The 18483-nt window shown below is 43.2% G+C and overlaps 1 protein-coding gene across 1 annotated transcript in view; it reads right to left on the bottom strand.

The window, feature by feature from the left end:
• Positions 1-10933: 10933 nt before the first annotated feature.
• Positions 10934-18483, bottom strand: part of SKOR2 (SKI family transcriptional corepressor 2) — a 30756-nt gene continuing 23206 nt past the window's right edge. Inside the window, exon 7 of the mRNA XM_074994355.1 lies at positions 10934-10996. Coding sequence (XP_074850456.1) covers positions 10934-10996 — 63 coding nt within the window. The remainder of the gene's footprint in view (positions 10997-18483) is intronic.

The following is an 18483-nucleotide window of genomic DNA, read 5'->3' as shown; positions in this document are numbered from 1 at the left end:
CTACAACACCCCTCTTTCCAGATTGTTTACAAATATGTTGAACATCACAGGTGCCCATACAGCTCCAAGAGGGGCCTTGCTATATACCTCAGTGAAAACTGACCACCTATTCCTACCCTTTGTTTCCTGTCTTTTACTGATTCAGGAGAGGATCCTCCCTGTTATCGCACGACCAGGGTCAGCAACCTGCAGCCCAGGAGCCACAGGCAGCTTTTTAAGGAGTCAGTTGCAGCTCTGAGTGCTGCTGGTGGAGAGGGAGCCAGGCTGTGTTAAAACCTGACCCCCATACACTCTAAGCTTCCCTGCCTGCTACTCTGGGACTGACACTGCACCCCTCCCCTGGGGTCCCCTTTCTCTGCCACTCCTTCTGCTCCCAGCTCCACCCCCAGTGCAGTGTAGCTCGTGGCCCAAGCCTCAATCCAGGGCGCAAGGGGCTGATCCTGGCCATGCCTCCAAGCCCAGACCTATTGGGTCACATGCATGCAGCTGCTAACAGGGCATGTGGCTGCTGCTACCCACAGGGGGCGCTCCTGCATGAGAAGCCGGGGCAGGGCTGGGCAAGGAGCAGCTGCGTCATGCGAGCCAGGCCTTGGTGCTCCTGTCAGCGCTGGTCAGGAGGGCAGCATGCCCAGCAGCACTGCCCAGGATGCACAGCCCCTATGGCAGCGCAGAACCTGGCTCCCTCCCTGCTGGGATAAGGGCTGTGAGCACCAGGAGCCCTTTCACCACATGCTGCATGCCTGGCACAGCCCAGCTGGGACCTGCTGGGTCACCACCTCCAGGACAGAGCCCAAGGCTGCTCACGCAGCATCCCTGGGGCAGCCAGAGACCAGTCCCAGGAAAACTCAGAACTGCCAGCTCCTGAGGGTGCGGCTGCCCCGCCCAGGACAGCCAGGAGCAAACCTGTGGTAAGGTTCCCAGCACTAACACCCTCAGGAGGCTGGGACAGAGCTCATTTGATGGGGGTTTCTGATCCTTGTTCCCCACATCTAGCAGGGGGTTAACCCCTCTGAGAGGGGTTAAGCCTCGGGATGGGTTTGTGGGATGAGCAGGTAAAACTTAGGGATGGGTTTCTGGGATAGAGGATAAAGCTTGGGAATTGGGGCAGATGTGGGGCTGAGGCAGGTAAAGCCTGGAGATGGGGTGGGTTTGCGGGGCCTAGGGGGAGACCGCAAGGGAATGAGGGGAGGGGGTGGCATGGAGGGTTGATATGAACATTGCTCCTTCCTGCTTAAGAGCCTATCCCCAGGTGCAGTGTTTTCCTTGTCCTCATTTGCTCTCCACTCTAGGGGTGAAAGTAACAAACTTTCTAACTCATACAAGTCATTGTGTGTGTGCTGTTCTTAAAACGGGTTACAGAAAGTACGGTTTGATGTTATTTATTAAGGACCGTCTTGCATTCACATGCATTGCGGCTCTTGAAGTCTTGATTTTGTAACTGCATTTGAACAAATGGCTCTTCTTGCTATTTTGGTTGCAGACCACTTCCCCTGACTGATGCCTTTGCTTAAAAGCTTTTGTTGAGAGACCCTGTCAAAGACATCTCTGAAAGTGCAAGGACGCTGAACCAACTGGCTCACCCTTTCTGTTCACATTCTTTCTCCCAACTGATGTGGTTCAGAATCATTTTCAGCTTTGTGAAATTGGGCATTTTAAAAGTACCAAGTATCTATACTACTGTTTTCCACTTTATTCTGTCATCACATAATATAAGCCAGTTACGATCACACATACTTATGCAATCACCAATTTTTTTTTCTGTGACCAATTCCTCTGTCATGATGAAATCTAATACAGAGTTCCCCCATGATGAATGCAACAATTTTTAACTTACAAAATTGTCATCTGTAATTTTTAGAATTTCTGAGGCTATTGTAATATGACAGCACATAAACCCTCCAGCATATGTCACTGGGATTGATGTCCGCCATAATAAGGCAGCATTGTTTCCTGTACACGTGACAGATAGGTGCTTAAGGAGCTATTTATCCTGGTAAGCCTGATTTGGTGATCTGTAGCAGACATCTGCTAGTACTCTATCACATTTTATCTTTTAGAATGCTGATCCATAAGCATTCAGGGTCATTTGCATCTGAGTTGTCAGTGACTTGGAAACAAATAATGCCATCTTTGACATAGATCACCACTCCCTTCTCCTTTGCCCGCTCAATCCTTCCTAAATAGGTTATAACCATTATTTTAAGATCTCAATCACGCAAATCATTCACCAGATTTCAGTAATATAAACTAGATCAACTTTATACTAATAAATGAGCAATTCCTCTGGTTTGTTACCCAGGTTTTTAACCACTGATTTATAGGCAATTAAAGACTTTTGCCTAACTGGATAACTTCAGGTGGTCCCAGAGGTCTCTGTCACGCTGGCAGAACAGGTGCCAGCTCTTACCATATCTGTAGGCACTAGCTGAGCGTTGACAAATTACTGGCTGGAATCCAACCAGCTCCCCTCTAGGTTAATATTGTTTAAGATAGGTGTTAGATGTGTAACGATATGTTCAAACTCTATAAAATGCTTATAAGTAGCTGCATTCATTAATCCTACTTACAATGCCTGTGTTCTGTGCTACAAGGTAAAATATTAGTTTGTTTTATAGCTGGAAAAAAAAAAACAAAAACAAAAACCTGTTCTGAAACTCAGAGTCTAGAGAGGAAGAGTCATTCCCTCTTGCACATCCAGGAGAACTGTCAAAATTAAGTGGACCATTGTAAGACAAAAGCTTTGTTGGTTACCCCATCTACCCCTGGAGAACTATGTGTAGGAGGCCTCATCAATTTGAATGCTGGAAGAAAGAAATAAGGATAGTGGACATGCCAATTTTTCACCTCTTTGCTGTCTGGACTCTTACAAGGGCTGGAGCTAAGGAAACTTTTTTTAAAAAAAGAAAAAGCAGAGAACTTGATGATCAGTCTGGCTTACTCCTGAAAAGACGTTCAGTGCTGACTGATCACTATATCTCTACAGCATAGCCTTTTGAAACCATTGACTGAACTTGTTCATGCACATACATCACCTGCTTTAGCCTCTAAACAACTAATTTCTTCTTCCTAGTGAATAAAACCTTAATTAGATTGGTTACCAGCATTGTCTTTGTTGCAAGAACTAAAGTACAAATTGATGTGGGATAAGTGACTGTTCTCCTGGAACTGGGAGCAACATGAATAGTTTCTGATTTTTGCTGTAGATGATCATTTACCCCCAAGTCCAGCTTATCTGGGGAGCAAGGTAGACTGGAATGCCAAAGGGGAGTGTGTGCGATTCCATGAGAAGACTGCTACAGACATAGAACAGGACTGAAAGGACCTTTGAAAGGTCCATAGGTCTGTTGTGGTATGGCCAATCTTATAGGTTTGTTCTAAGATAGTAGTCCCAGTAAGAAGCCCATAGCATTTTACTTTAGATTGAAGATGCTTTTATGTCTAGTCCCCTACACTCATGGCAGGACCAAGCACCATCCAGACCAGGGGTCAGCAACCAAAATAGCAAGAAGAGCCATTTTTTTCCAAGTTGGTAAAATACTCAATAATTCAAGAGCTGCAATGCGTGTGAATATGATACAGTGCTTAGTAAATACCATTAAACCCTACTTTTTGTGACCTCTATTTTAAGAGCAGAGCACACCCAATGATTTGTAATGCAATACATGTTTACTGCAGGATGGTCACAAACATTTTCTGGTTTCTCACATTTTATGTGCATGTTTGTACCGCTGTCTTGTTGACTTTCACTCTTGAACCCTCCCTCTCTCTGGAGGGTGCGAGGGCGAGTGATCCAACATTTCTAGGTCACATATCATTTGTTATTTAGATACGAGTTGCTCATTTTTGGGCTTTTAAACATTCACCATTTATCAAAAATAATCAGGAGGTTTTTTTTTAAACTTTGCAATTATAATGTCAGGAGCCACAAAGAAGTCCTTAAACTGCCGCATGTGGCTTTGGAGCCACAGGTTGCAGACCTCTGACCTAGACCATCTCTGACAGGTGTTTGTCTAACTTGCCCTTAGAAATAGCCAATGATGGAGATTCCACATCCTCTGTAGACAATTTATTCCGGTGCTTAACCACCCCAGCTGGGTCCAGACTGCGAAGAACTGCCAGCAAAATATATGCAAATTGCACAAAACAATTTGCATCTCTTTTGCTGACAGTTCTGTCGGGAGAGGTTTTCCTGACATTTGGCTCATCCACATGGGGTCAAAAGGTGGGAAGAGCCCCTCTGTTGGGACATCCCTTCTGCCTTGTGACATGAGGTGTACAGGGATGTTGGCAGAAAGCATCCACTTTTCCAACCATGGTCTTGGAAAAGCACGTTTTGTTTGGAAGTGGCAGATCTCTTCTGAGAGATCGCTGATCTCCCGGAAAAAGACTGCAGTCTAGAAGTAGCCCCTGACAGTTAGGAAGTTTTTTCCTAATATCTAACCTAAATCTCCCTTGCTTCAAGTTAAGCCCATTGCATCTTGTCCTATGACCAGAGTTTAAGGAAAATAACTTTTCTCCCTTCTCTGAATAATATTTTATGTACTTGAAAACTGTTATAACCCTTTCAGTCTTCTCTCTTCTAGGCTAAACAAGCAGTTCTTTCAGTTTTCCCTCATAGGTCATGTTTTTTAGAGCTTTAATCATTTTTGTTGCTCTTCTCTGGACATTTTCCAATTTGTCCACATCTTTCCTGATATGTGGCACTCAGAACTTGACACAATACTCCAACTGAGGACTAATCAGCAAGGAGTAGAGTGAAATAAATACTTTTGTTTTCAATACTCCTGCTAATTTTAACATTGCAGAATGATGTGTGCATTTTTTTTGCAACAGGATCACACTGTTGATTCATATTTATAGCTTGTAGTGCACCATGACCCTTAGGTCCCTTTCCACAGTACTTGTGCCTAGATAGTCATTTCCCAGTTTGCATGTGATAAACTGATTGTTCTCTCCTAAAAGGAGTACTTTGCATTTGTCCTTATTGAATTTCGCCTTGTTTACCCCAGACCATTTCTGCAGTTTGTCCAGAACATTTTGAATTTTAATCCTATCTTCCAATGCACTTACAATCCTCCTCACCCTCAAAAAGTCTGTGGATGATACCATGCTGGCAAGGGTGGGGGAGGATTGCAAGTGCTGTGGAAGATAGGATTAAAATTCAAAATTACAGAATATACTACCAGTTTGGGATGTCTGTCCTGGTTTTGATAGTCTTCCCTGAGGTTGGCACTCACCAGTCTGAACCACTCCAGGCACTGTGATGGTTTTCTTGAAGGATGAAGTTAGTTTGTGTCCATGTTGATTACACTCATGCCCCTTTGAGACTCCAGACTGGAATGGGATTTGTGTCTCTGAAGAATCCTCTTGCCTAAACCATAACACACATCAGTAACTTCAACAGTGGTACCAATGCATTGCATCAAATTCTTTCATCAAGTCTATCCAGACCTGTTTGGCTGGTGCCATGTCATCTGAACTAATAAATTCCAGCAGAATATGCCAAATGTCAAATTAAAGCAATATGATTAGAGGCTCGACTTGGGGGAAAAAGCACTCCCTCATCTGCAACTGGCCACGTGTTTCATAAAGTTTTTTACATTCCTTTGATGAATCCATTGGTCTGTTGAGGAATGGCAAATCTTATAGGTTTGTTTTCAGATAGTGTTCCCAGTAGCAATATCATAGCATTTTACTTCAGACTGAAGATGCTTTTTTAAATATATTTATACCACAATGCTTGCATGATCAGGGACCCCCAGATTTCATGATCCAGTAAAGAGGGTGCAGAGAACCTAACTGTAACTTGCATGCCTTTGGCAAGTCAATTCTTGAAGTAAAGTGCATCTGCAGTAAACATGAAAGCGGTGCTTCACAATGCAGCTTGCAAAGGAGACAGCTTACTCACCTCCCCCACCTTTTTTTTTTTATTACAAGATAAAAGCTTTTCTTTTTACAAAAGGATGCACCTTTAGTATCTGCTTATTGGGAGTCAACTGGAGCTGTGGACACACAGCACCTCTGAAAATTAAATCCTCATTTAGAAATAGCAAGGGGTTCCTCTTCTAACCAGATAAGCTTAGCTACTGATACAATAATATTCACCCAACTTTCAACGAAGAATGATCAAACCACAGATTGCAAGATAAAGGGAGTTCTAAGACATAATTAATGGCCACCTTAAATGTATTAGACGAGAGCGAGCCTGCAGAAGCCAAAAGGTCCCGGCCTGCATGGGACCCACGGCTTCCACAGTTTGTACCCCTGTCAGGCTGCCTACTATCCACTACATTTAATGCCATTTTGATGTGGCTCTAAGCCTCTTTACAACTTACCAGCACAGATTCAGCTGAGGAAGGTCTGGACCAAAGGTAAAACTCCAAACAGTTCTGGGGGAGCTTATAAGGTCCTGAACACTCCAGAACTTCTACACTGAAGGATCACATGATGTTGAGGATCTAAAATGGGTCACCTGCAAGGGGAGATGAATTTGACTCAGCGGCATTAAGTTAAAGCCTATCATGCCCACTGGCATGTAGGGCAGCAACAAAAGTCCTCCACTTGTCTGTCTTTGGCCATTTTCTCCAGTGTGTCCCAGTTGTAGTTCATTCTCTTTATGTCTGCCTCAACATTATACCACCATGTTGTCTTGGGCCTCCCACGTTTCTGTTGTCCTTCAGGCATCCAGCAGCATTAAAACCATCATTTTCCAAGTAATTTGGAAGTACATGTGCAGTTTATGAGTGTGGTTTCAAAATCCCTCAGAACTAGTCTGTGTCTGCTCCATTGACACCCATGGTAAAACTCCCATTAACTGTAATAGGAGCAGAGTTCAGCTAAAATTGTTGAGCGGATCTGAAAACTCTCTCTCCAATAACTTCATTTACGTGCTGCCAACATTCAAACGGATTTTCACTTTAAAAGTAAACCCATTTAAATGTTTGCAACCTAAAATATTTCCTTGAAAAAAACTTCCCCATGTACAAGACTCCTGTTCTTTTCATTAGCGAATCAATATGCCATGAAGCTACAGGGAAACACAACTGTTATGTCATAGTTTTCTTTTTTTTATTATAGATTTTTTTTATCCACATGAATGATAAAGAAACTACAACAGAGTTAAATACCTTTTTTGATAACAGTGATTATATTCTTAATTACACTCAATATTAAATTGTAAAATATTTCCAGAAGAGTACAATCTTAATTCATACAGCAGGCAAAGTACCAGAAGAGGAGGAGGAGGGCCGGGAGGAAGAGGGTGTTAGAATTTCCAGTCTGCTTTTAAAAAAGCACTGTGTATGGCTAATGCTTTTCCTTCCATTCATCCAAAGTGATCCTGGCCCATCAGATAAGACACGCATTTCTTTCCATAAAACAATCACTATTCAAAAGCAAAAGATGAACTTGCAGATGCTTCTAGTGTTTGTGGCGTTGAAAGGTTCAGCAGTTCCTTTCACAGCTTCTCCATGTGACTCTGTCAAGTTCAGGTGTCCTTCTAAAAACACCAAGACTTAAACTTTGGTACCACCAATAGATCCAGAACAGGCATTTTTTGATTTTTTTTGTTTGTTCTTACTAATAAATGGCTGCTACATTCTATTTTACATGGTTGTCCATGATGCTTTGAGGTCACTTGTCCTTGGGCTCACAGGAACCTGAATTTTTGTTTGCATTTTAAATTCCCAAGCCCTTCCATTTCTCAGTCTTTGTACAAATCAGATTTTCTGAGTGGTGGGTTGTATCTTACAAGATAACGGCTACAGAGGATCCTGTGCTTCTGATACGAAGAGAGAGAGAAAGAGAACACATGAGGATTTAGCGATGGTAGCACTTTATTTCTTTACTCAGTTTTACAAAATGTATGTACCCCTTTTATTTCCCAAAATTAAATTCAAAGGGAACACGTAAAACAGTACTTCTTCATTTAGGGTGTCATCTAGTGGTTAAACCAGGTGACTGGAGTCAGGACTCCTGCATTCTTTTCTTGCTTCCCTATGTGACTCTGGGCAAGCCCCCACCCTTCTTATGCCTCAATTAATGCCACCCATGAATGGGGACAGAAATAAGTTGCCCACCTCACAGGTATTTTGTGAGAAATAGCTAGTTCATGTCTCCCAAGCATTTAGAGCTCCTCTCATTAAAGGTGAAGCACAAAGAGTTATTAACAAAAGTGTGCTCAATACTACAAGGTACAAGCATCATTCCACTTCCAGGCAGCTGAAGGAAGCAGTGGTAACAAGCACACAAAGGTTTGCTCTAAGAGACATGGAGCAACCTCTAAAGACCATGGTGTGGTTCTCTGAAAAGAGGCTGAACATTGTAAGAAGCTTCTTCCTTGGGGTGCTCACAATAGGAAGGAGATGATACTTCAAGGGCCACTCACATCAGACACATCAGGCATTAACTGAGCAGCCAGCAGGTGCTCATCAATATCAAGTCTCTTCACCTCCCCGTGTATTTTTGCATGTGTGCATTTCTTTTTCAGGCAGCTCCTTTTCACTTGCCACACAGAGAATGAGGAATTACTTCTAACAATATGGCTGTTGCGCTTCTCTGCTTCGCTGATTTAGCTTAGCATTTAAGTAACCACTAATCTTTCAAAAGCACTAGGGCCTACTTAGAGAAATCCCTGTTGTCTGTAGGGATATCACTGAAAACAGAAACAGCACGAGAAATGCATCAATCCTTTGTGCTTTCTGCACGTCAGTTGTGAGGCTGATTCTGATGTCACCACTATCTCACTGGAGCCAAGAACCTCTGCGCCCTGAATGTCTCCATGTGAAACCTCACCTCTAGCACAAGAACATTAGAGGGCTAATGCCATGCTCAGGCAAATGCTTTTCTTTTACATCAACCCTTTATTGAATTACACCAGTAGAAGTCTCTTTCCCCCGGTCCTCAGGGATTTTTAGTATTAATTTAATATGTTTTAGTTGTATTTTAAGTTGGTATTTTATACAGAGTCTACTGGAAGGCAGTGAGCATGGTGACAAAAGTGGTAGAAGAACCTATGATGAGTATATGAGAATGATTTGAATATCAGGTTGAGCAGTATATCTATTTGATTGTTTGGGGGCAGGGTGTCTGTTTAGCTACTCTCTGATTATGTCTAAGCTTTTTTATTTTAAATCAGTTTTTGCCCAGCAAAACACAGACAAGCTTTAATAATCTATGGTATCAAACCCTTGTTCAAATGCTCCAGACTTGCTCCAAAATTCCTGTCCATTGAGGATTACCATGATTGCTGTGTGTAAATAGAAACTCTCCCTTTTCTAATCTCCCTATTCTTCTCCAGGGATTTATTCAGCGGTGCCACAGTCCAGCATTTGTGACATGATAACTCACCACCAAGTCAAGATGCTTTCTCTCCACCCACCCTCTCCAACCTTCTTGGCTTTGCCAAACAAACAGCAGAAACAAAAGACGCTAGGGGATTCTGCCACCTGGCAATAAAACTTCCAAAGCCCTCTCATCTTCCCAGGGCTATGGGAATGTTATTGGTCCTACACTGCCTTTGCTTCAGCTCCACAAAGAGACTTAGGTGGCCTGAAAACCACTGAAATTCCCAAAGCCCGAGTTATCTGCCCAAGATCTTGATAGGATGCTTGGGAAGAGGCAGGTCCCAATAATAGAGCTCCCAGAAGCTAGCATACCAGATTGGCAGTTGCCTCAGCTAGCCAATGAGAGCTTCTGGTGAGAGGGCTGTGTCTTAAGTTCCGCCCTTCTCTGCTGCCGAAGTCTGGACTGCAGGAGGTGGTTCTTTCTGCTTCCTACCCACATCTGGGCACTTCTCCTCTGCAGCCCGATGGCGTCGGCACCTTGGCCTTTTCACAACAAATGGCCATAGCGCATGGAGGAGGCAGCCTCCCACCCATCACTGTTAGCCCAGTGCTCACAGTATTCATCTGAGCGGTGGGGCCCTTGGCTCAGTTTTCCCCATCTGCCTGTGAGGACAAGGAATTTGAACAGGGGTTTCTTGCAACCCACTAGGCTACAGAGCGATTCTCAGTCTGTCTAGAGGAGAGACAGAGTCCCACATCAGAATACTCCAAACTCCAGTGGACAGGACACTCAACTGGGAGGTGGGAAACGCCTCATTAAATCTTGTCTCCTTAGCACCCAGATGGGGAAAGGACCACATCCTAGGTGTGTACTGGACTAGAGGTTATAATGGAGCCTCCCACATTTTGTGTGGCATTAGACATGCTCAGAGCACACCTACCAGTACCTGCAGGTGATAATGAATATGGCCCTGTTTTCCCCTGGCTTGAGGACCACACCAGGGCTTCGGCCTGGTAGCCTGGAAACTGCCTAAGGTAGTAGCATGTATGCCCAGGGGCAAAAGTTTAGGCACCGAGTGAGTTTAGGCAGCCACAGGGTTGGGTGGCAACTGAGTGGGGCTTCTGAGGATCTGGTCCTTTGGACTCCAAAGTCCTTTTTACCTTGCCTATGGAACGTACAAGACTGCCAATTAGAGACAACACTGCAGAACCCAGCTGTGGCTTTGGAAAATCATAAACTTGGTCAACATTGTGCTCAACATCAGAAAGAGATGGTGGCATTAAAATAGCCAGGTGCAAGGCATCAGTGAAAATGTGAATGAGTAAAAAAAAAAAAAAAATACTGATAAGTTTGGGAAGTCCTTAAAGACCATGCGTCACCTCACACTATATCCATTTCCTTCCCCTCCTGGGCATTTCTAACACGCTGTCCTCGGCAAAACCCAATTCCTGGCCACATACTACATGCACAACAGGTGAACCCTCTGTAAATACCATCAGAGTGCCGACTAGACAGTCAGAGCTTTCAGGCTAGTACTGGTAGCATCACTTCTGCGTAACACAATGGATCTCTTCATACTTGCATGGGCAGGAATCATAAATATGGATCAGTTGCCAAAATACATGTTTCTTTATAACATGTTCACCTTTTAGCTTTTGCTCAGGTGTGCGCCAAGCTTTTCTTTCCTGATCAAGCTTGCTGCATAGGGAATCTGCAACAAAAGAGACAAAGCCATTGTGGTAAGCCAAGAATCTAATAATAAAGGTGTCAAAGCTGGATTCTTCAAAACAACGGTGTCTTTGGAAGTGAATGTATTTTGCCTCACTGTAGGCAGAGATGAAATGAAAGCAATATACAAGTCTTACCCCAAACCAATGTAGTATTTAAGCTCTCAGAGGGTGGGATTTTTTTTTAAAAGTTAGGGAGTATTCCAGAAAATCAGCCAACCAACTTTGGAGCAAAAATCAGCTGCTGTGTAATAAAGTGGCCAAAAGTATTTACAGCTGTACAACTGGAACAAACAAGAGTAAGGGTCTCATTTTCAACTCACATCAGCATTTGACTTTACATGTTAATCTTTAATTTATACCACTGAGAAGTGCTATGCTGGAATCAGTAACATAAGAAAATTGAAGGAGAACATAAAAGAGATATACATACAATGAGAAAAACCTTGTCGCTGGGAATGATTTGCACAATAGGCTTTGGAACACAGCAAAACTCAGCCAGGACTAACTTTTTGTCACGTTTGGAAATTCAAACTCTTGGGCTACATGTACACTACAGCGATCTGTTGACAGAAGCTTCTGTCAGAACTTCTGTGGACAGATTGCAGCTAGACATGAAAGCAGATCGCTCTGTCAATCTGTTCTGTAGTCAGAGCAGCCAGACTGCCCAGCCGCTGTCTCGATAGAATGGCTAACCAGTAGCATAGCAGACAGGGCTGCCCCGTGTCCCGGAAGCCCTGTCAACAGAGGGTCTCCCGGAGCATCCACACTGGCTTTCTGTCAACAGATTTCGGTCAAGAATGGCCTTCTGCCTACTGGCGGAATGGCAGAATGATGTCAATGAAAGTGCCACCTTCTGTCAATTTACTGTTGACAGAATGCATTTGTAATGTGGATGCTCCACGAGTTTTAACGACAAAAACTCCCTAATATAGACGTAGCCTGAGAGATTTACTATTGTTTGACATTAGCTGATATGTTTTCAAGTGCCTTCGTAATGTTTGCGGATTGTACCAGGTGAAGACACCAACACACAACTGCCCACAAGTGACCCGCTTTTGTTTCAGTTACACCAGTGTAAATAAGGAGTAACTTCAAATAAATGAGCTATATCAGTCAGGCCTGTTGCCTGAAGTTGCATGAGCAAAAAGGCAACTACCTGTGCAAACGTATGAGAGAAGTCAACGATCCGCTTTGCAGAGGCAACTGTGTATTTGACACCTGAAGATGTGGATTTACATATCAATCCATGCATTTTGTAGGCTTAAACTGTGAAGTTATTTTTGAAAACCTGCCCCTCAGTTGTCCCAAGTTGTATTAGTTTAGGATCCTCATCTGGTATTACATAGAACCACCAGCATCCAAGGGTATCCGTATATATTATACTCAGGCTATTAGCGTACTTGCTTAAGTTACCATAAACTTGTTCTAATCCATCTTCAGATGTGCCCTGTAACCATATATGGGAGTAAATGAGCTGCCTGGTATTTCCCAGGACAAGTCTAAATAAAAGCTTTTACCACTCAAGAGCTAACCCTGTAAACTCTGAGGAAGGGAGGCCAGTCTGAATGAAAATGGCTCGATGCTATCAAAAGGTGCCCAGGAGCTACAGCACTATATCAGAGAGAACAAAAGCACAAACCCTTTAGCTCTGGTCCCAAGAAGTATCCCCCTCCCTGCTCAGGTGCAAGCAGCATGAGACTGAAGGGCACACCTACAAAAGGGGGAAAAGGAAAAGTGAAAGAGGTGGCAGAAAAAGCTGATGTGTTTTAAAGCCTAGCCGCTTAAATGGTTGGCCCTGCTTCCATCTCCTTTGAGAGCAAGAGTCAACCGCTGAGGTATCCAGCTCAGAGAGAGTCTTCCAATGGCCCTGCATGGTTTGAAACTAGTGATCTCCAGCATGTGGTGTAAGGCTTCCTCTGTTTATGCAGGCTGGCAAATTGGCAGCCTTTCAAGGCAGGGATTATAAACATATATTTTACTGGGCTACTCATTTGGGTGACTCACAGGCAATAGTGTTAATGTGAGACGTCAAAATACTTATACAATTAGCGTTTCACAAGTAGTTTAACTGCACTGTTCTCACGAGGAGGTGTAGAAATCTTGGCCATACATGCATTTGCCAGCAGGAACACCCACTTGGATGGCTGGCAGTAATATAGGAGATCTGCCAAGGTTTTACAATATAAGAGGTTCATATTAACTGTTCTGAGAACAGTTCTCTGATACATTTGGCATGACAAGGTTTTCCTCCATGTGTGTAAACCTGTCCATCGTCATTTTTTTAAAAATGTAATAAAAGGCCAGGGGAGAAACTCCCATTTTGTTAGAACATAAGAATGGTCATAATGGTTCAGACCAAAGGTCCATATAGCCCAGTATCCTGTCTGCTGAGAGTGGCCAATGCCAGGTGCCCCAAATGAAGAAAACAAGCAATCACTAAGTGATCCATTCCGTCATTGAGTTCCAGCTTCTGGCAATCAGATCATCAACTGTTCAGCTATAGATCAGTAGCCAACTTCTTCGAAGCACCTCTTTGGGAGATTCTACTTCAAGACTCCACAGCTGCAGTGGAACCAGCAGAGTTCTCTGACAACAGGCTTCCCTTTTTATGCTTTTGTGGTGGTGATCACCATCGTGACAAGAAGAACAGGAATGATCCTTAAAGAGATATGAACATCCCGTGTGTTCCTTATATCCTACGTCACAAGAATGTGCACTGGTATCAGCAAAGGTCAAGACTTTTCTGTTCACTTTCCACGGAGGGCAGCTCCACCACTGTGTCTGAATACTATGTGAAATACACGGGGGTCACAGTACTGACTTGAAACTGCCACCTGTGTGGTTCAAAGTTGGAATCCTCATTCATCCAATACTTTTGTTTTAACTCTGTATCTCAATAATTTGCTTAACTAAACTGCTCCAGGGTTAGGTGGCAGACATAAAGTTAGCCAACAGTCAGCCAACGCAAAGAATATTCATGGCGAGAAAGAGATATGTAGTTTAATGCATACAGCAAATATGGTTTCGAAAAGCCAGATTTTCCAACCAACCAACCAACCTCAATTTAGGCATGTGGTATTTTTGCCTAAAACCAGGTATCCAACCCCAAACCCATTCAATCACAAACCTCCATTAACCACACACTAATTAGAGCATAAATGTAATGCAAGTGGGCTTGCATTGGAAGGGCGTGATTTCCAGTATCTTCTACTTTGTGCAATCATTTATCCACTAGGGGGAGTGAGTGTCAAGCTCGTCCATCATGACCGGGCAGCAAATGTGCACTGATATCAGTGCAGATTGATTGCATAAAGTGCAAAAAAGTGACAGTGAGGTAGGATGTGGGTATATTCTCTCAAATATAAGTAACAGAACACAAAATTACATGCGTAAGTGATTATGTGCACATGCACAAGCAGTGGCTCATTTGAGGGCCCTTTGGAAATGTGGCTCTGGATACTTAAGACAACCATTTTTCAGCCAAGCGAATTAGTGCTGATCACCCTCTTGCAAAATTACCGAAAGGAAACTTATTTGGTTTGTCTCTTTTTAGTTTTACTTTTTTGCAACTACTGCCTCCACAAGGACATCCTTTTACAGACTGGATTTACCAACTCATGGGGCAGGAGGACTGATCCAGCTTATTAACCGAGCACATTCCGGGACAGAGTCAGGTACAGGGTTAAAAAGTGGGCACTGGCAACCAAAGGACTAGGGAAAAAGAGGTACCTGCCCACCCAGCAGAGCAGCTTGCTGTGGTTTTCAGGGTCATATATGCTGATGTCAGTAACCAAAGGGAGTTTTACAGCTTTATAACCCAAGCAAAGCCAGACAAACTCTGGGGGAGAGAGCTGGATTCTATTTCAGCTCGTTAACTAAGCTCAGCGGTGAGGCTATGTTCTGTTCTTGTTTATACTTGTGTCTCTCCAAAGAAGCTGCATGAATGCAGAATTCGTTGGCAATGGAGTTGCACAGTGTCACCAAACACAGAATTTGGCCTGTGGTATCTTCCTTACTGGCGATAAAGGCAGGATGGAGAGAACTGAGCCTGCAGGACAAGCAGGCGTGTGGGGAGAGAGGAGAAACATCTTTTCATTTGTAATGAGAGAAACCTGACCTGGAAATCAGCAAGAAACTACTGCAGGGCTCCCCAACAACACTTTTTACATAGTCAGATGGGTTTCAACAGACTTAAGTACCAGCAGAGGACAGAGCTGGGCTTAAGGACTCTAGAGCCACTCTCTAAGGCTTATTTCCACCTCTAATATCCTTGACAAGGTCAATCTAGTCTAAACCATTAAGCAAAGAAACAAACTGGTACTGCTAATGACACACAGATTTGTATTTCTGCTGCTAGTCAAAGAATCCCGAATGGCAGAGACAAAAGCAGACAGGTACTAATTGGCCTCATTCATATACAATGAGATACACTCACACTAATACTGACCACCCTTGCCATTCAAAGGGCCTATCCTTCATATAACATAAACTGGGAGCAGATCTGCTGGTGAGGGGATAAGAGGGGCTGGGAGTTCTCAGCCACTGTCAATACAGTGGCAGTGGCCAGAGCCCTGGGCACCTCTGAACCGCTGCCTGAACTGCCTGAGCACCTCTCTGCCCACCTCTGAAGGTTGGAGGGGCGGAATGAGTCGCAGTCTGGGCGGTGTTAAGGGCTGACCGTCCCTGGCCATGCCTCTTCTTGGGTCACAGAGCTAGGCCATCCCTACACCTTGTCCCAGGGTCCATGGTGGTTGTTGGCCCTGCTGATTGTGAGGTATTTTAAAATTACAATAGCACAGGACCCAATGGGGAGTGTGGTCTCCTGCCCTCAAAAATCCAGTAGTTTGGCAGATTTTTTTTTTTTGTTACTTGTGATCATGTAAAAACCTGCAGGACTGAGAGATAGACATCAATTCCACAGTCAAACAGAATTAGTCAGTTCTTCAAAGAGGCCAGAAACAGAGACAACTCCAAAATACAGCCCTGGAAAAGATGCCCCCAAACTCTGAGGAAATACCAGCTGGATCCATTTGTGCATCTGAACTTTGTGACTAGCCCAAGTTGAGTAAATAGAGAGAAGAGGATTTGCTAGAGTGACTTTGAAATAAAAAACGAATAGAAAATGAGGTGACTCTGAAAGCATTTCTACATTACACTGTAGGGTGCAGAAGGGCCTATCAGTAACCCAACTGAACTCCTGGAGAGCTGAATTATAAATATGTCAACAGAGTCACTTCTTCCATTGCCCTGAGCTGATTAAAATGTCACCTATGACCTCATCTTTTCCACACATGGGAAGGCCGTATGAAAGGTTTTCTCCCCACCTGCAAGATGTATTTGACAGATAAAACATCCAAGGTTATGCAAGACCACACTTGATCAGAAAACACTTGGAAAAAAGGAGAGAGTCAAACCAAAACAAAAATGGACACAGTTGATGAAAATCACTGTGTGTTCTCTCCGTCTTCGGATCGTTGAATGTTACCGACTGTTTATTGCTGCACAGGCTTTATCCAGCTGGGGCACAAATTAATGCAACTGCTCAGAAGAATATATAGAGTTGTTGGTTTTGGAGTCTCAGGCAGTTGCTCAGATTCTCGCAGGTTAGATTTTTGAAGTCAGAAGATGCCCATCAGTTTGCTCAACTCAGACCACAATCAGGCCTACAATAAGCCAGAGCATCTCAATGGGGGTAGTATCCATTTACATTAGATCTGAATGTACCCCATCCTTTCTAATCAGGTGATTTTAATTGTCCTGGGCCCTTGAGGTAAAGCATGGTGATCACTTGGCTGAAGCCAGAGTATTTTATGTTAAGCATGTATTCTTTCTGCAAACACAACTACTTCACTGGGTCAGTTTCTGGTGAAGAAAGAGGAATCCAATATTTTAAAATCCGGTTTCTCATTAGAGGCGATGATCAGTTTCTTCTCAGCAGACAGAGCAATCAGACTGGAACATTTCCCACTAGCCAGAGCACAGACTGAAGGAACACACTGCTTATCAACTCTTCTTGTCAACCATTGTTATAGCTCACAGTGGAGTCAAACTGCTGTAAAAAAAAAAAAAAAAAAAAAAGGCCACACTGGGCCTAATTCTGCCATGAGTTATCTCCACTAAAGTCAATACTCATTGCACCTTGAAAATGAGTGCTGAATTGGGCCCACAATTTTCCCAGCAATTAGTAATTTTATTCCTGACTGTCAGGAAGTCATAAAATAATTTTTACAAGTCCACAGTGGGGGAAAAATATTAAATTAAATTTATTGATTGAACATTATTTCAACTGAAGTTTGAAATGGAGAACTTTAAAACTACAATAGTAACAGAGACATAGCCGTGCTAGTCTATATACTATCAAAAATAAAAAAAAGCAGTCCAGTAGCACTTTAAAGACTAACAAACTAATTTATTAGGTGATGAGCTTTCGTGGAACAGACCCACTTCTTCAGATCATAGCCATACCAGAACAGACTCAATATTTATGGCACAGAGAACCAAAAATAGTAATCAAGGTTGACAAATCAGAAAAATATTATCAAGGTGAGCAAATCAGAGAGTAGAGGGGCAGAAGGCGGGGGGGGGAGTCAAGAATTAGATAAAGCCAATTCTAATCTATTTCTTGACTCCCCCCCCCCCGCCTTCTGCCCCTCTACTCTCTGATTTGCTCACCTTGATAATATTTTTCTGATTTGTCAACCTTGATTACTATTTTTGGTTCTCTGTGCCATAAATATTGAGTCTGTTCTGGTATGGCTATGATCTGAAGAAGTGGGTCTGTTCCACGAAAGCTCATCACCTAATAAATTATTTTGTCAGTCTTTAAAGTGCTACTGGACTGCTTTTTTGTTTTAAAACTACAAGTATCAGAGAGGTATCCGAGTTGGTCTGTATCTTCAAAAACAGCAAGAAGTCCTGGGGCACCTTATAGACTAACCGACAGTTTGGAGCATAAGCTTTGGTGGGCAGAGACCCGCTTCATCAGATGCAAGTGTCCTTATTGCCACGAAGCGCAGTAATCATGCAGAAACAGCAGAGGGCACTTCGAGACTGACATATGGCTTTAAGAACTCTGTCTTTCCAGCTAATCCGGTGTTGTTGGGTTAGCAATTTATTTCACATGTTGTGCACTGCAGTTTCAAACTGTAATTCAAGAAGAGTGATAAAGGAATGTGTATTCAACGTAACTATCACCTGCACACGAGATACAGCTTCAAATACGGTTTCCACATTCATCTAATGAAGTGGGTTTTGCCCATATAAGATCACCACCTAATACATCTGTTAGTCTCTAAGATGCCCAGGACTGCCCGCTATTTGTGAGGTTACAGACCAATACGGCTACACCTGTGAGACTCGTTTCCACGTTAAGTATGAAGATACAACTGTCATAATAAATAGCCTCTGAAAATTAGAATCAATTCCTTGACAACTTTCCCAAAAATGATGCTTCAGACTAAACTTTCTC

Source organism: Carettochelys insculpta, chromosome 5, assembly GCF_033958435.1.
Source record: "Carettochelys insculpta isolate YL-2023 chromosome 5, ASM3395843v1, whole genome shotgun sequence".
Classification (NCBI taxonomy): Eukaryota; Metazoa; Chordata; order Testudines; family Carettochelyidae; genus Carettochelys; species Carettochelys insculpta.
The sequence above is the reverse complement of the archived record's forward strand: the minus strand, read 5'-3'. Positions and strand labels throughout refer to the sequence as shown.